Source organism: Eretmochelys imbricata, chromosome 5 (assembly GCF_965152235.1).
Source record: "Eretmochelys imbricata isolate rEreImb1 chromosome 5, rEreImb1.hap1, whole genome shotgun sequence".
Taxonomy (NCBI): Eukaryota; Metazoa; Chordata; order Testudines; family Cheloniidae; genus Eretmochelys; species Eretmochelys imbricata.
This window is the reverse complement of record NC_135576.1, coordinates 21252225-21273218: the sequence shown is the minus strand read 5'-3', so window position 1 is coordinate 21273218 and position 20994 is coordinate 21252225. Positions and strand designations below refer to the sequence as shown.

The following is a 20994-nucleotide window of genomic DNA, read 5'->3' as shown; positions in this document are numbered from 1 at the left end:
CTGTGTTTATAAACAGCTATAAAATTGCTCTGGTGCCCGTACTATAAATTTTTATGCAACACACATACCTGGCTCCGAAGATGTCTTTTTTTGCTAGATCAATGCCAGAAACAACCTTAACTCTGAGGAGTCGAGACTCGTCCTAATAAAATAGGAAAGAAAGAGAAAAAGAAAGGTGTTTTACTCATGCAAATACAAGTGATCTTTGAAGGTACTTGAGATCACTACTTCCCAAACATGAAAGAATTGAGAGTCTCTGAATAGAAGGAGTCTGGTCTATTTTTCAATCCTGAGTTAAATTCTGAAAGCCTTATGGAGGGAGCTCTACAGTTCAGCTCCCAGAGAACAGTGCCAAACAGAGAGTTCAGCCATAGTAAAAGCTGGCAAGAATATAACTGCCAGAGTATTGAAAGGGGGAGAAGGGGTGGGAAGGATTATTTGCATAAGAGGGCCATTTGAAATCTCAAATGATCCAGAGAATTTCCACAGGAATTCCTGCTTCTCAGATTTCAAGTTCATCTCTTCAATATAAGGTCATATGATTTTGAAAAGGACATTTATTTTGGTATTAATTGCCAATAGTGACATTTTTATCATTTTTTAATCAAATAATGTGTATTTAATAGTACCAGTGCATGAGGAAAGAAAAACAACACACAGAAACAGCAAGTGAGATCTAGATATGGTACAAAATTTCAAGTATTTATTATCTTGATTTCCAACCCACCCACCCCCAGATTTCCCAAAAGCAAAGGAATAAAGCAGTGATTCTCAACCAAGGGTATGTGTTCCCCTGGGGGTACACAGAGGTCTTCGAGGGAGTACATCAACTCATCTAGATATTTGCCTAGTTTTACAGCAGGCTACATAAAAAGCACTAACAAAGTCAGTACAAACTAAAATTTCATACAGAGAAAGTAAGCAATTTTTTACTAATAGTGTGCTGGGACACTTTTGTATTTTTATGTCTGATTTTGTAAGCAGGTAGTTTTTAAGTGAGGTGAAACTTGGGTGTATGCAAGACAAATCCAACTCCTAAAAGGGGTACAGTAGTCTGGAAAGGTTGAAAACCACTGAAATAAAGGACATTCTGTGTTCTGGCCGATACAAAGCTTAAAAATAACTTTTCAGAGACCGGTGTGGCAGTTTCAGAAAACGCAGATTACCAGCTCATCACTTTGCACAGCAGTTGATCATGCGGACACATTCTACTGTCTTTAAACATCAATATTGACACTGCTTTTTTTGTGCACTGTGCTTTGGCCAGCCTTTTTAAAATAAAAAGGTTGTCAGCAACATGAAAAGAATCCTCTTTCAAACCCCTCCTTAAAAATACTCTCATTTGCAGCGATGCCTACAAAACCCTTGGTAACAGTTAGGCAGTTCGTGTGCTAAGACCAGTCTGTCATACTGAGCAATATTATCTCACTGTTTCATTGTACTCCCCATCTGCCTGTGTCCACCTATTGTCTCGTCTTAGGTTGCAAGCTCCCTGGGGCAGACACTTTTGGGGTGGGGGGAGGGCGTCTTTCTGTGTTTGTACACCATCCCGGTGCATGACTAAGGCTCCTAGACAGGCCCCAAGTAACGTGTGGTGGGGGAGGGGAAATGGATATACTTTACCAGGGCCCGGTCCAAGGGAGGGCCCGGCAAGAGGGCCACAAGCCCTTCACCATGAAGAAAAAAGAGACAGGCTAAATTATGGACATTTAAGTTTGACTTAGTGTTATGTATATAATCTCGGGGAATATGTTTGTGCTTCTGTATATGTGTGGGATGGAATGGCAGCCCATTGTTATGTGTTTGCCCTGTGCCCAGCTAAATGTTGCTTGGGGCCTGGCTTCTAGGTGTTACAGTAATACAAACAAACAGTTTGGGGAAAGATTCCATTGAAACTGGTTTTGCCATCATATGTACAATTTCACTTTTTTTACATGCAACCACCTTATAATAGTGGATGACCCTAAGGTTCAATTATTGTAACTGAGACGCCCGCTGCTTGTAGCTTGTTCAGAAACCAGTGAATTTCTCACAGGTTTGTACTATCGTGATCATATTATGCCTACTCAATTTGTTTTAGAAAGCTGACAAAGTGAATCCATCCATTAAACCTGTATTTAAGACTTCCATGTGATTAGGAAGCCAGAGGTCCATTCTAAAAGCAGACCAGTATCTTGCCTCGGACAGCAGACAGAGTCACATGCTTCAAAAGGAAGAAACCCAGCAGAGGCTGTGATTGTATAACCTGCCCACAGGGAAAGCTTCCTTGTAATCCCCTCCCTCCCCCTCCATAGTTAGGATGCCTCACAACCAAAAGCCTGAGGATTTATATACCTTTCCGAAGCTTACAGAGTTTTGACTTTTCATTTTATTATTACTGATTTCCAACAGCACTCACAGCATGCTATGTACTTTCCAAACTGAGGAAGTATGATCCCTGACCCAGAGAATTTACAATCTAAACAGGGAACATGACCAAAACAGTGGGTGGGCAAGTAGCTTCTAGACAGTTACATTACCAGATATTGAACTGGGTGTATTTTACATATCCTAATTTGTTTACAAGGATGGAGGTGTCCCTAGTTTTCTTATAGGCATTACAACAGAGACTGTCTTCAAGAGTGACTTCAGTTTAGAATGGATGGAGCCCATGCAGATAAGCACAAGATTCTTTCAAGAAAAGGGAGCAGGCATGGAAGAATGACAGGAAATAATCGTGGGATAAACTGTACAAGAGGGCTTACGGTTGGCATCATTGTTAAAGACATGATAAAGGTTGATAAGTAGTGAGAGACAGTCACACAGGACTTTACAGTGAGACAGCTACCTGAACTCACGACTGTTATTTAAGGTTTCCACCATTATGTCTAAAGTCAGCAAGTGACTGGGCTTTATACTGTGGTGGTATTTTGCCCCTCCTTACACTTAAATACATGCTATAAAGTATCATTCCACTCAAAGGAGTTTTGAAATTCTCCCAAGTGAAGAAAGTTAAAGTAATGGATGGGACTCAGCAACTCCCAAAGCACACCAGTTCAAGAGCTGTGCTAAATGGAAGCTTTAAATGCACGGTTTAGAGGTTTTGTGCTGCACTCAGCCTCTCTTGACATCTTTAAAAGAAAGCACACACAAGACAATGCATAGCGCTAAAGATTGACCCACAGTGTGCTAAGAGAGAGAAACGGTCTCAGACCTGCCAGTCTTTGTCCCCCAAGAAGCACAGGTATCGCACATAGCTGTGCTCGAAGTTGGTTATAGTTTTCATAGAAACATGAAACAATTTAAAAAAAAAAGTTTAGTAAGGTCCAGCTTATGCAATTAAACTGAATTCTCAAACAAATCACAACTCTGTTTAATTGATCAGCCAGTAAGATACTTTTGATACGCCCATTGTTTGCAAGGGGCAAGGTGAACTTTGTATTACATTGTAGTTTATTTGCTTTTTTTTTTTTCCCTCTCCAAATGAACATGAAGTTTAAGTTCTATGTACCAAACAGAAAAGCAGAAATAATACAATAGTGGTCATTCAAATTAGTGAGCTAAACAGTCTGCTACCGTCTGAAGTACTATTATCCTCCTAGGAAGGAATTGCAATAACCAATCTTACAAGGACGTGTTGTTCTTATGAGATTGTCACAAATTAAAGGCCTGATAAAACTTCCTTTGAAGTCAGCTGGAGTCTCTTCATTGGCTTCAAAGGGTGTACATCTTGTGCTAATTTGAAATGGAAGATTTGGGGGAGGGGGAGTTGGGAGGGGGAGATTTGATTTTCATGGCTAAAAGTTTATTAACCTGATTCACTGCCTCTGCCGGAGTCTCCTCAACAGAGGAAATATACTAATATGATATTTGATAGTATGTGCCACATGACATTCTAGATCAGCAGTGTTCACTGAAATCTTATCCTTCTGCTTCCCTCACACTGGATGGAAAAACTGAATGAGAGTAAATCCTCAAAGACAAAGACTTGTCCCACCATTCTTCCTGATTGGACCTCAAAAAGTACACTCTTTCTTCACTATACTGCTTCCGGGTGCATGTCTTTAAAAACAGATGTTCCAAAAAGGCACCACTCCATAAAGCAATGCACTTTTCGCAATAAGGAGTTTTAGGTAATGCATGACAAGGATAAACTATAGGAAAGACATTTGTAACTGTCATTATTGATATACAAAAATCAAGTGGAGTATGTTTTTTTTGGCAGTTAAATATAGAGCTTTGAGACCCTCAAAAGTGATAAATTAATAGTCTGCATTTCCCAGCATAACACACAAGTTTCCATTTCCTGGCTCTACCAAAACTACCATTAAATAGCACTATGAGTCAGTAAAGAGTGCTAAAGAGATCATCACTTATGACCCATACAACAATGGGTTAATTCTTAGATTTCAAGGCCAGAAGGGACCATTGCGATCATCTGATCTGACCTCCTATATAACACAGGCCATAGAACTTCCCCAAAATAATTCCTAGAGCATATCTTTTAGAGAAACAGCCAATCTTGGATTTAAAAGTTCTCAGTGATTCACCACAACCTTTAGTAAGATGTTCAAATAGGTAAGTTAATTATCCTCGCTGTTAAAAATTTACACCCTATTTCCAGTCTGAATTTGTCTAGCTTCAACTTCCAGCAATGGTATTGTTATACTGTTCTTTGCTAGTCTGAAGAGCCCAGAGAGTACTTATCAATGGTTTACAGTCATGCTGGAAGGGCATAACGAGTGGGGTCTCGCAGGGATCAGTTCTGGGTCTGGTTCTGTTCAATATCTTCGTCAATGATTTAGATAATGCCATAGAGAGTACATTTATAAAGTTTGCGGACGATACCAAGCTGGGAGGGGTTGCAAGTGCTTTAGAGGATAGGATTAAAACTCAAAATGATCTGGACAAAATGGAGAAATGGTCTGAAGAAAATAGGATGAAATTCAATAAGGAAAAATGCAAAGTACTCCACTTAGGAATGAACAATCAGTTGCACACATACAAAATGGGAAATGACTGCCTAGGAAGGAGCACTGAGGAAAGGATCTGGGGGTCATAGTGGACCACAAGCTAAATATGAATCAACATTGTAATGCTGTTGCAAAAAAAAAAAAAAAAGCGAACATCATTCTGGGATGTATTAGCAGGAGTGTTGTAAGTAAGACACGAGAAGTAATTCTTCCGCTCTATTACTCTCTGATTAGGCCTAAACTGGAGTATTGTGTCCAGTTCTGGGCACCACATTTTAGGAAGGAGTTGGACAAATTGGAGAGAGTCCAGAGAAGAGCAACAAAAATGATTAAAGGTCTAGAAAACATGACCTATGAGGAAAGATTGAAAAAATTGGGTCCGTTTAGTGTGGAAAAGAGAAGACAGAGGGGACATGATAACAGTTTTCAAGTATGTAAAAGGTTGTTACAAAGGAGGAGGAAGAAAAATTGTTTTTCTTAACCTCAAAGGATAGGACAAAAAGCAATGTGCTTAAACTGCAGCAAGGGAGGTTTAGGTTGGACATTAGGAAAAATTTCCTAAGTGTCAGGGTGGTTAAGCACCGGAATAAATTGCCTAGGGAGGTTGTGGAATCTCCAATGTCTAAACTGCTCTTAAAAATCTCCAAACACATGTCAGGAATGGTCTATATAATTAGTGCTGCCAGGAGTGCAAGGGTCTGGACTAGATGACGTCTCAAGGTTCCTTTCAGTTCTATGATTATTAAACATTTGTTCCCCATGTAGCTACCTTAAGGCATGACTTGATTCCACTCTATAACCTTCTCTTTGTTAGCCTCAGGGAGCTCAGTATCACTATAAGGCACTTTACCAGTCAGCCACAGTCGTGTTCTGTGCTGGAGTTTTGGATGCTTCTAACAGTGTAGTGATTACTTTATATTTATGGCTATGACTGGGTATTTTCCTGAAGCTATCAATTATGTGGTGCTCGGTGTACATTTACAAGTACAGTTTGCATTCTGCAATATTTGCTGTAAAACTAGAAGATTTGATTTTCCAAAAATAGACTTCTACTGCGTGGAAAAACAGTGCAGAAAAATCAATGTGCAAAAAAAACCCAAAAAACAAAAACCCACATCCAATGTTATACAATTTTTTTTAACAAATTAATGGGGGTGAAACTTTTAAATAAGAAAAGGAGTAAACATTTACATCCATTTGTGTATATGTAGCACAAACATAGTCTGTTGTGGCTACATATACACCAAATATAGTTCTCAGAGGTCAGCATATGTAAAGCTGTGGTTCTCCTTGCTGTCCCAAGGAGCGTAACGTATGTGGTTGTGTATGTGGGGGGCGTAACACCATGTGGTTCTCCAAGAACTGCAGACGGTGAAGACTATGATTTTTGGACCAGTAGGTCAACCAGGGTCTGCAGCTTTTGGGTTTGCTGCCTGAGAAGACCTACTATGACCTAGTGCATTTTCCTCTCCTTGTCCTGGTAGGACTCCTAGGCCTGTTTCCTGTCCTCCTCTCTCCCTACTATTGGTCATATTGGCTCTCCAAGCCCTTTATTTGCAATCCAATACAGCGCTGGCTTGCAGGATCTCAAAGAACATGTCCTCTCTAGTCCTCTTCTTTCTCCTCCTCATCGGGGCATGACGGGGGCACCCCCCAAGGTCACCGTGCCAGAAATAGCATCAGATTTACAGTTGCAAGGGAGAGGGAAAAGTAAGTTTCAAAAACTCCCTTCTGTTATTCCCATAAACACTTCTAATAAGAAATACTTAAAAGCTTCAGTGTTGGAGCACCTCCACACAATAGCACTCTGCAGCCCCAGCCAGGATGCATACACCCTGCCAGGGGAAAGGAGAAGTAGGGGAAGAGAGAAGAGGATTTTCAGTTGCATGAAGCTATAATAATATTTCAATCCTTATTCCACGGGTATGAGTATAGGGAAGTGTCAACGTATATTGGCACTATATCTACACACACACACACACACACACACACACGAGAGACAGACAGACAGACACACAGACAGACACACAGACATGGGCCCGGCACCATCTTTAAACACTGTAAGGAGAAATGCATGCACACACATACTCACTCAAGTTCCCTTCCCCTTCATCAGGTTCATCTGCACTCGCCTGGCAGGACTGGCTACACCTCAAATAGGTCCTGGCTTCGGGCATTGCTGGAGTCACCTGCCATGTCTCCCCCCTTCTCCTCCTCCTGACTGTTCACAGAAGAGATCTCTAGCTCAGATTCCTCCAGCATATCCACAATGCTCTGTGGAGAGGTGGTATTGTCTCTGCCAAGTACAGTATGCAGTTCCTTGTAGAAGTAGTCTACAGTGCAGCACCAGATCTATTGTTGCAATCCCTGGCCTTGTGGTATCCCTGGTGCGGTTCTTTCACTTTCACACAACGTTGCTGCTAATCACTGTCATACCCCTTTGCCTGCAACTGCCAAGCAATCTGCTTGTAGATGTCCATGTTTCTAGGGCTGATCTATAGCTGTGCTTGCTTGCACAGCCTCTTCTCCCCACAGACCCAGGAGATCCAATATTTTCTGTCTACTCCATACAGGAACGTCTAGTGCATGGAGCCAGTAAGGTCAGTTAGGCAGTTGTACCCAACAAGGGTAAGTTGCTAGCTTTTCTCGTCAAGATGGACAATGAGACAAAGACATTTCAAAAACATGCAGGGACCGGCTTCTGATCTCCGTGACCCCTGCACAGTGGAGTTTAAAACTGTGACCAGAGTGGACATTGTTTTAGGGAACACAACGTTGTGACACAGCTGCTTGGAGGACTTTTAGCGTCAACAAATGTCATGCAGCATCTACGCTCACACCTCAGTAGGTCAACCATGGCTCTAGACCATTTGGAAAGGTGGTTTTACTGAATCTTTGCCATGGGAAGTTTAAGTCAACCAGAGACAAATTTGAGTATAGATACAATGCAACTTACATTGACTTCACTTTGTAGTGTAGACCATGTCTGGGAAAGAGGTTAGAGAAGTGATAGGTTTCAGAGTAGCAGCCGTGTTAGTCTGTGTTCGCAAAAAGAAAAGGAGAACTTGTGGCACCTTAGAGACTAACAAATTTATTTGAGCATAAGCTTTCGTGAGCTCCGATGAAGTGAGCTGTAGCTGACGAAAGCTTATGCTCAAATAAATTTGTTAGTCTCTAAAGGTGCCACAAGTACTCCTTTTCTTTTAGAGAGGTGATAGCTACTTTGCCTTAGTTCCTCAGCTGAAGCATTGGTATAACTAATATGTTGTTTTGGTTTGTCTTTATTGAAAGACCAAAAGATGTTTGAAAAAAGAACTTTATGATAGTGTTAAGATTATAAATACAAATCTACATCTTTAGGGATAAAAAGATAGAATATTGTATCTTAGAGAATTCTGGAGTATTTTTAAGGAGCTAAACATTTGAAAGCCAAGAATTTATGGTTGCCTAGCTTTTTCCTTTTTTTAAATGGACAAAGCATTTAAAAGTTTGCACACCTGCGCACACTCAAACACTCACATACACCCTACCCTTTTTCCTTAAGCTTTTGTCATCTGTTAACTAGAAATTTTAGTTTTTTATACAATTTTTCTTTTTGTAAAAACAAAAATATTTGAGTGTTGTTCAAAGCCCACAGTTAACAGGATCCTAAACTATGGTGAGTTTAGAAGAGTAGACTGTAGAACATTATTCATTTCAAGAAATAATGAATTACTCTTTACATAAGTGAAATTTAAATCTGATGTAAACCAGTGTCAGCATCCTCCTGGCCTTATGTGCTCTAGGAGTTTCTGAACACCAGAGCTAGGCCATATCTGGGGATTTCTTGTCCTATACCAGTTACTCTGCTCCTTCTCCCCAAAACCGGTTCTTCACGTGAACAAAATGTGATAACATCCAAACAATGCACAAAGACACTGTAATAACCAGGGCCAGCTCTAGGATTTTTTGCCCCAAGCAAAAAATTTGCCTCCCCAAGCTTTGAGAGCATAACTGCCCCCCCCAAAAGGATGGCAGGAATGCCACCCCGAAATTGTGCCGTCCCAAGCACGTGCTTGCTTTGCTGGTTCCTAGAGCCGGTCCTGGTAATAACTACTTTGAGAGTTTCATTTGGGTAACGTTTAATTTAAATTACATTTTACAAGAATAAGTAACAGGCCAAACCATTTCTAAGACTACTTTCGAACAAAAATATAGCAATTTACCAAAAAGTAAAATACTCAAATTTTTGTAAAATATCTCTCATTAACATATTGTTCAATTACACATAAGCCTTTTTAGAAAAACAGTTCTATAGCAGAGGAGCACATACCTAGGAACTTTAGGTGGTTTGATTCATTCAGTGTTGATGAAGATAGCAAGGGAGGTTACAAAAACAAACAAAAAAATTAATAACAAAAAGCTAAGCACTATCCTAATTATGGGGGTCTCCTTTATAAAGTGGAGAGCAAAACAATAAGCTTATAAAATCATTGTTAATTTAAAGTCTGTCTCCTACCACCCCTCCCAACATCTCTGGTTAGAGAAAGGTAACATATCTGCAGTTGTAATCAAAAAGATTTCCTATACTTGAGCCTTTATTTTCCTCCTGAAGTTCTCATCCACAGCTGACTAGGCAAACTTTCATCATTCATTAACAATACACTTCTTCATCTTGTTTTTTGCACAAAATTTCTTCTCCCCCTCCCCCATTAGTTACATTCTGGAATAGCTGCGTCTCCCATCATCACACATTGTAGAACTGGTGAACAGCAGCTGCACAAATTGTGTATTTATAAAAGCCTTGTAATTCAAAGTTTAATATTGTTCTAAATCAAGCAGTCAAAACAAAAAACGTTTCAAAAGAGTGACATAAATTGTACTAAGAAAAGGAGTACTTGTGGCACCTTAGAGACTAACATTTATTTGAGCATAACCTTTCGTGAGCTACAGCTCACTTCATCGGATTCATCTGAATGCATCCAATGAAGTGAGCTGTAGCTCACAAAAGCTTATGCTCAAATAAATTTGTTAGTCTCTAAGGTGCCACAAGTACTCCTTTTCTTTTTGCGAATAAAGACTAACATGGCTGCTACTCTGAAACCTGTCATATTCCAAGCTGTTACTACTAACAAAACTTCTAGTAGGATATTAAACCTCATGGTTCAGGTCTTTAGCCAATGTCTCTCTTAGACAACAGAATGAGAACTAATGCAGGTGGCAGATTATCCCACATCTGTCTACTGTGGGATTCTTATATCTTCTTCTTAAGCATCTGGTACTGACTACTGCCAGAGACAGGCCACAGGATGAAATGGTCTTTGGATAGGACCCAGTCGGACAATTCCTATATTGCATTTCATTCAGCTTATCTTACGGAAAATACATTCATAACCCCTGTGCAGGTTTCAACTCGGCTCCTGCCATTCTGTTACTATACATTTACCACAAACATTTTTCACATAACAAAAAAAGCCCTCACCCCAAAGCTATCCTTTCTTCCTTTAGAAATACAGGTAATCCCAACACCTCACAGGAATTTTCTAACCTTTTTAATCCTCCTTGCCCTGAGAGTGCAATGTTATATCCACCAGCCAGCAGAGCTTGCAAGGTCTTCTTAAAACGCCAGCCAGTGCCACTCCTTAATCAGTTAAGAGTTGCAGTTGAGCAACTGCAGGGACTGGATGTGCTATCCCCAAGCCCTTTAAAACCAGCCCTGGCATGGAATAAAACCTGGCGTTGTACTTGTCTCTTCTGCACTGCAGTATTAGAGAGTTTCTGTTACTAGGCTCTGGAACAGGACTCAGAATTAAACTACACCAGTTGAAATACATCAACTGAAGAATCATATACAATATTTTGCTCTAATTCCATATAATTTAACACATAACATTAAAATTTCTAACTAATCTTTTATCTTTTTAACTATTGTCTCTTCAATTTTCAGAACTCTCTCTGTGTGTGCACATTTGTGTATGCATGCAGTCTATCCATCCAACCTGTAGAGCTCTGCAACCATGAAGTGTTTAATGTTGGTTAGACATTCAAGCTGAATTTAATTGCTAAGCACGTTTAATTTTAGTTTTGTTTTGACCAATGATTAACATGAAGTTATGTACTCTTGCAGCCCTAAAAATGGCAGGTAAGTTATTCTTTAGCAGGAAGCAAAAAATCTATAACCTCTTAACAGATTGCACAACTTTATTTTTTACTTTAATAATTCATCTTGCCATTTTACAGAGGACAGGCTTGAGTAAGTCTGTACCAACTCATGTTTGAGCTCAAAATTAGCTTTTCTCAATCTCAAAAAGTAATAAAATGAAAAAGCAACTGCGTTCTATTAATGGCCAACAAATAAGCAAAGACCCAGTTCTTTTTTAAAAAATAGACTAAAAAATAGCAGTAGTATGTACAAAATTATGCGAATGAAAGTTTAATACAGATTTTTCATGTTATAACATGAACTACACATTTGTTTTCCTGCAAGTGCCCCAAAGTGCAAAACCATTTCAGTATCTACTGCATCATCCACGTAGCCCAACATGTTTCTAGGGTGAACCGGTGTCCAGTTTTTGAAAAGGGATTCTGGCAGCCCGGTCAACACCACTGACCGGACCATTGACTGTCCAGTTGGCAGTGCCATGCAGCAGACTGGCAGGCTCCCTGCTAGCCTCCACGCCACACAGCTCCCAGGAATCAGCTGGCCTGTCCCCCATCCGGCTCCGACGCGGCCAATAAAAGCAGCAGGGGTGGCACCTACAGACAGGGCAGTGCACAGAGCCGCCTGGCTGGACCTGGCATAAAAGCTGGAGGGGGGACATGCAGCTGCTTCCAGGAGCTGCCTGAGATAAGCGTCTCCTGGAGCCTGCACCCCCCCATGCCCCAAGCTCCTGCCCCAGCCCCAATCCCCCGCTGCCACCCTCCAAACCCCTAATCCCCAACCCAGAGCACCCTCCTGCACCCCAAACCCTTCACCCCAACTCAGAGCCCGAACCCCCAGATGGAGCCCCCTCCCGCACCCTGAAACCCTCATTTCTGGCCCTACCCCAGAGCCTGCACCTCCAGTTAGCTCTCTCACCCCTTACAGCACCCCAACCCCCTGCCCCAGCTCAGTGAAAGTGAGCAAGGGTTGGGGAGACTGAGCCGCCGAGAAAGGGAGAATGTAGTGCGGGCGGGGCCTCGGGGAAAGGGCTAGGCTAGGGTGTTCAGTTTTGTGTAATTAGAAAGTTGGCAACCCTATAACTTTCTTTTTAAAATTGGTCTAAAAAACAAACAACAGAAACAACCAAATAAAAGATACCATTGCTCTTTCAGTTTCAGTGTCTGTTTTTAGACTTCTCCAATTTTCAGGCAGAAAGTTTTTGGCCTTTGATTGTTTTCATCTGGTCAAATTAATGCTTTTCAGGAACACAGGTCAATTCATTAAGCTGAAGCATGTAGTTGTGGAGTTTTTCCTTGGAAGAGGGGTAAATGAAGAGAGATTTAAAAAAAACAGAAGAACACAAAATTAATATCCCACACATTCAGTGGATTAAAAGCTGACTAACTGATAGGTCTCAAAATACAATTATAAACAGGGAATCATCACTGAGCAAGTGTGTTTCTTTGGGGTAGTGAAGGAATCGGTTCTTGGCCCTATGCTATTTAACATTTTTATCGATGGCCTGGAAAGAGACACAAAATCAGTGATAAAGTTTGCAGAGGACATAAAAATTGGGGGGGCAGTGGCAGACAACGAAGAGGACAGGTCACTGATTCAGCGCGATCTGGGTCCAATCAAACAACATGTACATTTATGCATATTAAGTCACATGTATACATCTAGCAACAAAGACTGTAGGCTATGAGATGAGGGACTCTATTCTGGGAAGCAGTGACTTTGAAAATAATTTGGGGGTTACAGTGAATAATCAGCTGACCATGAGCTCCTAGTGCAATGCTATGGCCTAAAGGGTTAATGAAATCCTAAAATGGATAAAGAGAGGGATCTCAAGTACAGGGCCGTCTCCAGCGTTTTTGCCGCCCCACGCGGCAAAAACAAACAAAAAAAAACTTGCTGCGAACGGGGAGGCGGAATCCTGCCCACCAAACACAGAGGTGGAGTGATGGTGCGGCCGCTGAATTGCCGCCGAGTGCGAAACGTGCTGTGACGGAGCAGCCATTGAATTCCCACCGCCACCAAGGGCGGATTGCCGCCCCAGAGCCCGACGTCCTGCCGCCCCTTTACTTGGTTCGCTGATGCCTGGAGCCGGCCCTGCTCAAAGTAGAAAGGTTATTTTTATCTCTGTATTTGGCATTGGTGCAACCAGCTGCTGGAGTACCGTACCCAGTTCTGATGTCCACAATTCAAGAAGAAAGTTGATAAATTGGAGAGGGTTCAGAGAAGAGTCACAAGAGTGATTAAAAGGATTAATAAAAACATGCCTTATAGTGATAGCCTCAGAGAGCTCAAGCTAAAAAGCTTAACAAAAGAGAAGATTAAGGGGCTTCGATTACAGTCCCTAAGCTTCAGAGCCTGAGCTGCAGTTCAAAGTGCTGTCTCTACCGCTAATTTTAGAGCCCTTCTAGTCCCAGCCTGCCAACCCAACTGGGAGACTTACTCCAAAATACTGTGTAGACACCAGACTGGGCTAGTTCTTATGCACCAAGTCTGCTAGACAATCCACATGTGGAAGTGCAGTTAGTACTTTTAGGGCACCAAACATTCTAGCACTGGTTCTGCCTTGTGGACTAAAACCAATCAATGTTATAACCACGTTAAGACTAATACATTGCAGGAAGTTATAGCGCAACAAAATTTTACATTTTAATTGAGAAAGTAAGACACGTACTGTACTTTCTTCAGACAAGTTATAAAGCAACCTGTGTAAACAGAACTAAGGGGACATACCTTATGAGTGCGCTTGAAGCAGAATTCAACCCATGAAAACACATCTCACTTTTAATACAAGATGAGCAAATATGATAGTTAATTCTGTGTGTCACAATAACACCCAGAGGCATCATCAGAACTGAGATGCTGTTGTGCTAGGCACAATTCAAACATATAAATTACCTAAGCAACAACCCCCGCAAGATCAGTATTCCATATACCCCAACAAGCTCTCAGTTTAAAGATGAGATTAGGTTCCCATTCATATGCCTCATTCACTATGGCTTTCTATCTCAGCCCAAGAATACGCTCAGCTCTATAAAAGGACAGGCTTGAATGCCCTCCCACTGTGGTTTACAGTTTGCTGGCTGGCTGATTAACACATTTCCAATGACTAAGAACTCAGCCCTACAGGCATTCCCATTTTGAGCCAGTTAATATGAAACAAAGGAGTCAAGCTAGCTCAGGCAGTCTAAACAAAAAATTTTAAAAAAATATACACAGAGACTTGTCCCATGGAAAGGGAATTCACAGTACGCTTGACACTGCCCGTAACTCTCCAATTTTCCTAAATGAGAAATGGCCATTGAAATGTGACTTTAAAATATCAAATTTCTGATCTACTGCCCTTGGGGGCTGCAGGAGAACTATCAGCTGAGAAATAGGAAAAAGTATGAAAGATGGCCAAAAATATAAATTTATCTTAAAACAAAAAAGGATGGGAGCTCAATCCAGTTCAATTAAAGAGACCCTGCGGGTAAAAAAACAAAAAACAAAAAACCTGTGGTTTGCACTCTGAAGGGAGCACAAATCTTTTGTTAAGTCTTTCAGAAGGGAATGCAACAGACAAGACAAATGGAAGAAATAACCTGTACAGCCTCATATGGGCATACTACAGTTGTGACACAGGTATGACCAACACAGCACCCCTTCTCTGCTCAAAATACTTAATCAAATCAATCTTACTCTAGCATTTGTGGATCAAGCACACCCGGGCTCTGGAATAACAGACAGGAGCAGACCTAGGGACATTATGACTTGAATTCCCAGCATCAAATGATATGTCTGACAGCTAGGGTCATCAGGTGTGAAAACCAGGAGTGCTTGGACCTGAAGGAGATACATACTCTGTCCAGTCCAACCTTAAACTAGGAAGGATAAGTGTAACTCCCCCTGAAGAAAGGGAGGTTATATACCTCCACTTGCCACATCTACAAATTAACACATGCCCACCACCAGGGACCATGATCTTGAAACAAAATTAGTAAACCCAGAGAAGCCTCCAGGACAAAGCAACAGTATAAAGGGATCGAGGATCCTGCATAAACTAGCGAAGATTCAAGAAAGGTGAGTGGTAAAGCGAGTGGTCCCTTCTCTGAAATTTAGACTTATGGCAGCTCTTGGTTTTCCCCTTACTTTTACTTGTGTGTCCCATCATCCACACAACAAGGTAGGACAGTCTACTTGGGAGGGGCACTGAACCACAGCAGTGTTAACTGGAGTTGAGCTCAATTGTGTGTTCCAGCTGGCTCAGTAAGGGCCTCATCCCAGAGGCACTCACCAGAAAGATGCAAAAGAGGCACTCACAGGAACAAGACAAAAGTATGCAGAGACCAAAAACCCCTAGGACCTTTCACTCAAACAAATTCCCAAAATTTCAATCCTAGAAGGCCTTACATTGTTTTACCATGTGTAAGGGGACTGTTGCTCCCTTACTAACATTCAGTGGGGGTGTTTTAGTTGCTAGCTCCCAGTACTAAAAAGGGGGAAGAAGGATGGATGGGGAATCAGAACCCTGAGACTGACAGCCCCCAGAAACAATGGGGAGAGGCCAATGCTCCAGGTCAGCCTGAATGCCATGGCGGGCAGGCTAATCAGGGAATCAGGAGGCCAGGGCGGTCCTGTCCTCCGTGTGAGCTGGAATTGCCTGAGTCAGACAGAGTGGGGCCAAGCTAAGGAGAAAGCAGGGGACCAAGCTGAGCTGGGGAGCAGAGCTGGGCCAGATCCAGAGAGAGCAGACCTGCAGCCCCAAAGCCAGAGGCACAGCTCAGAGAGAGCAAACTTCCCCTGGGAGCAGAGCTGCAGCAATCAGAGCCAGAGGGGCCAGAAAAGCAGCCCACGAAGCAGGTCAGTGCTGGGAGCAGTCACAGAAGCAGCCTGCAGAGCAGACCTGTCCTGGGAGCGGAGCTGTAGCAACCACAGGCAGAGGGGCCAAAGAAGCAGCCCAGGGAGCTGGAGGCAGAACAGCAGCATCAGTGCTGAGACAGAGTGGTGGAGCTGGAACAGTCCGGAGCTGGGTGCAGTGAGCAGCTAGGGAGAACGAGGGGGACCCTGGGCGCGGGCCCAGCACAGGGAGACGCCTCAGCCATGAGGCTCTGCAGGCCAGGCTTGGATCGTAACCCCGACAGGGCAGGGGCAACACTGGGAAGAAGGATCCTACCACTTAGAGCTTGAGAGCGTGTGGCCACCACCAGAGCAAGTGTCCAACCCACAGCATCCTTGCAGCACAGCCAGGGCCTGGGACTTACAAGGAACAGACTGTGAACTGCCCTGACATTCCAGAGACACTGTTTGTGATGTTCCCTGCCACAGAGCGGGGTGATGTGTTTCCTTTAACCTTTCCCATTTTTCCTTATTCTTTTTAAAATTAATTGTTGATTAAATAATTTGCATTTGCTTTAAATTGTATGTAAGTGGGTCAGAAAAGTGCCCAGTGCAGAGAGAGTACCCCGGAGTGGGGACACCCTAGCCCCTGTCCTAGGTGACTGCAGCAGGGTTGGGGGGGGTTGAGCCCCCCAGGAATCCTTGGCCCAGCCTTGTTGGGGTTACGAGGACTCTGTCAAACAGGAGAGTGGAAGGGGAGTCCTCAAGGGCAGGGAGGTCACTGGGTAAAGGAAGTCGGAGTGAGGACTCAGATCCTTTCGCTAGCCCACTTCACCGAGGTAAGTGCAGAAGCAGGAAAGTTCCCCACAATAGCGGGACTATTTCCCCACTTACACATGCATAAAACCATATTGACTTGGACGCCTCCTACTCTGCAGGAAACAAAAGCACGAAGAGGAAGCCAGATAGCATAAAGCTGTAACCTCCATGTTTGGATGCTGGATGTGACGAAAAAAGCCCAAGAGCATGGCCAAGGCCAGTCAACATATAATAAATCTATAAGCATAGCTGGCAGTTTGCATTCTCTCTCAATAAGAGGTGCAATTATAGGAAGTAGATGGTTTTCTATTTATAGGATGGGGGGAGAAGAGGCACATGGCCAACCACTACTTCTGTGGAAAGCCCAATTTGCGCATGGATGCCTCTGACGTTGGGCATTTCTAGAATATTTTACTGAACATCACACCAAATATAAATATGAACTTGCATTAAGACTCCTGCAGTGACTTAACACTCTTGGGATCACGCTACAATACTTAATAGAGTTTTATACTGAACTAATAAGCAGCATTTCTGCAGTCAGACAATAAAACGGATAGAAGCATTAAGAATACGAAGCCCAAGTCTATTATTTCATCAGCAGAGGAAACTGAACTAAGATATCAGAAGTCTCCAGGGTGCAAGTGCTATTTAACTTGAGACAGAAAAACAGAAATCAAGGTCCCATTAGAGGTGTCTTCATCAGCAGCAACTTGTGAAACTGGCTAAATGTACCTTTTGGTTTTTTTAAGCTATAGATCAGTCTTTCTAACAGGAAAGAGAACAGCTGTTTGGGGGGAGTTGTGTGTTTTTGTATTAATACTGTTAACAGCCCAGGACAACAGAATTTAAGAGAGTTTTACCTAGCAGAGGTATCAAAATGAAAAAAAGTTCGATCTGGAGAATTTTTGCAAAATTTATACTCAGATTAGTTTTGTTAAGAGCATTCATGAAGGGTGCCAGAACTGCAGGCTTATACAAGATGAAGAGAGAAGGGCTGGGGAGGGGGGAAAAATTACATATTTAAGTGTAATTTAGATGAGGGAGAAAAAGAAAAGAAAAAAAAAATCACCCTGACCAGTTTCCTATAGTTAGTTTCTAAGTGGTGAGCAGCTGAAAAAAGTAATTTCTGTAACCGCAAAGCTCTTAATGTGCGAAGGGAATGCTACTATATCAAGCTGAGGATTTTCTCACAGCAAATAGGCAAGACCTGGGACAAGATCCAGTTCCACTTTGGGCAAGTCTGCACCATGGTGCTACATCAGAACAGCTGCACTGACGCAGCTGCACCACTGTAGGGTGTCTGGGGAAGACACTATGCCAATGGGAGAGCACTCTCCCATTGGTATAATAGCTTCCACCTTTCCCGGAGGTGGAGTAATGTCGGTGGGAGAGCGTCTCCCGCCGACATAGCGCCAGTACGGACAGTGCTTAAGTCAGTGTTACTTGCATCTCTCAGAAAGGTGTCTTTTTCACACCCAAAAAGAAAAGGAGTACTTGCGGCACCTTAGAGACTAACCAATTTATGCATCCGATGAAGTGAGCTGTAGCTCACTAAAGCTTAGAGACTAACCAATTTATTTGAGCATAAGCTTTAGTGAGCTACAGCCCACTTCATCGGATGCATAAATTGGTTAGTCTCTAAGGTGCCACAACTACTCCTTTTCTTTTTGCGAATACAGACTAACACGGCTGCTACTCTGAAATTTTTCACACCCCTGAGTGACTAAGTTATATCGCCTTAAGCAGCGATGTAGGCCAGCTCCTATCCAATAGGATAGGAGACCACAGCATATGAGAGATAGGGTATCTATCTTTTTAAAAAACAAAGAAAAGAGCCCTATATTTGAATAAAATAAATATTAGCTAACCATCACATCAGGAACCACTGGAGGCAGAGAAAGGATGTGGTCAGATTTAGACCTCATGGTTTTCAAAGGAGAGGGGTGGGATTCTGAGTGCTGCAACCATACAAGAAGCCAACTAATTTTCACTGGTAACCTAAACTCCTGCAGGTCAAAATGAATTTCATATTTGACAGACCTGATCATTAGCCCTCTGTGCTACACACATTAAATATATTATGCCTCCGAACCAGCACTTGAATTGGACCATCACACATTATAATTAAAAAAGACAACAGAATATGAAGAACTATGCAATTTTAATTTTAATTTTAACATGGCTAATAGAAACAACCATTTACAGAAGTAGCTACTTATTTAACAGTAGCGTATTGTTTTCACATTGTCAGCCAGCTCACATGTAGTTTTCTGGAAGGCAAGAGACTTGCTCGCAGGCTAAATGCACACAAGTGATTATTTTTAAAACAATCTGAGTCACAGCAGTCCTGCATTTCAAGGGAGACTACATCAGGGAAGGGAAGAAGAAATGAGCCAACCACTTATATGAGCCAACCACTTTCATCCACACATCTCACAGTAGTTTACAAAGGATGTCAGTATCATTATCCCCATTTTATAGGTAGGGAGACTGAGGCAGAGGTTAAATGACTTGCCCCCACAGAACAGCAGGCCAGTGCAGAGTCAGAAATAGAACCCAAGTCTCCTGAGTCCCAGTCCAGTGCTATATCCACTTCGCCATATATTGAAATAGTTAGCTTAGTTGCTACCCCCTTTATATAGAGGTTTCCTTACAAGAATCTTCTTTAAAAACAACAATACTGTGTATTTTGGAAAGAAGCTAACACCCCATGTGAACACTGATCTGTTTTTACAACTTTACGCAGCCATAACCAACTGTGATGAATTGGGGATCTGTCTGTACAACTTCTGAATTGTGGCTGGTATTATGAAATGGTATCATGAAAGCTTTCTGTATGTCTATCCACCATATCCTACCAACTTGAACGTATGTCTCTTCCTAGACCAGAAACAATGGAGAATATTGGACATTCACAATAGTTGTTTGAATGGATAAGATAGATCCTAAGTGGGTTTACTCAGCAGGAAGAAAGTGATTCCGCCTCCTAACTGAAGGGAGAGGGGAAGTGAAGAGAATGGGGACTTACCAAAAGACCAGAACAAAGGAAGCCAAGTATTTGGGGAGGGAAGAGGGGGGGAGAATCTACAACCTCTCCTGAAGGATGACCCATCACTCTCACAGATCTTGGGAGACAGGCCAGTCCTTGCTTACAGACAGCCCCCAAACCTGAAGCAAATATTAACCAGCAACCACACACCACACAACAAAAACACTAACCCAGGAACCTATCCTTGCAACAAAGCCCGTTGCCAACTCTGTCCACGTATCTATTCAGGGGACACCATCATAGGGCCTAATCACATCAACCACACTATCAGAGGCTCGTTCACCTGCACCTCTACCAATGAGATATATGCCATCATTGCCCCTCTGCCATGTACACTGGCCAAACCAGACAGTCTCTACGTAAAAGAATAAATGGACACAAATCAGATGTCAAGAATTATAACATAAAAAAAAAGAAAAGGAGTACTTGTGGCACTTTAGAGACTAAGGTGCCACAATTACTCCTTTTCTTTTTGCGGATACAGACTAACACGGCTGCTACTCTGAAACCCAACATTCAAAAACCAGTAGGAGAACACTTCAATCTCTCTGGTCACTCGATTACAGACCTAAGTCACAATATTATAACAGGTTTCAGAGTAACAGCCGTGTTAGTCTGTATTCGCAAAAAGAAAAGGAGTACTTGTGGCACCTTAGAGACTAACCAATTTATTTTAGCATGAGCTTTCGTGAGCTACAGCTCACTTCATCAGATACATACCGTGGAAACTGCAGCAGACTTTATATATACACAGAGAATATGAAACAATACGGTGGGAGGAGGTATTGTTTCATATTCTCTGTGTATATATAAAGTCTGCTGCAGTTTCCACGGTATGTATCTGATGAAGTGAGCTGTAGCTCACGAAAACTCATGCTAAAATAAATTGGTTAGTCTCTAAGGTGCCACAAGTACTCCTTTTCTTTTTGCGAATATTATAACAAACGATCTTCAAAAACAGACTACAGCGAGAGACTGCTGAATTGGAATTAATTTGCAAACTGGAAACCATTAAATTAGGCTTGAATAAAGAATGGGAGTGGATGTGTCATTACACAAAGTAAAATTATTTCCCCATGTTTATTTTTCCCCCCTACTGTTCCCTCACACGTTCTTGTCAACTGCTGGAAATGGCCCACCTTGATCATCACTACAAAAGGTTTTTTCCTCCCCTGCTCTCCTGCTGGTAATAGCTCACCTTACCTGATCACTCTCGT

General features: G+C 42.2%; 1 protein-coding gene across 7 annotated transcripts in view; it reads right to left on the bottom strand.

Annotated features, from left to right (window-relative positions):
• The window catches only part of NEDD4L (NEDD4 like E3 ubiquitin protein ligase), a 363163-nt gene that overhangs the window by 282272 nt on the left and 59897 nt on the right, over positions 1 to 20994 (bottom strand). For all 7 annotated transcript variants that reach the window (XM_077816704.1, XM_077816707.1, XM_077816708.1 and 4 more), the window contains exon 2: positions 69 to 142. In XM_077816704.1, the coding sequence (XP_077672830.1) occupies positions 69 to 142 (74 nt within the window). The remainder of the gene's footprint in view (positions 1 to 68; positions 143 to 20994) is intronic.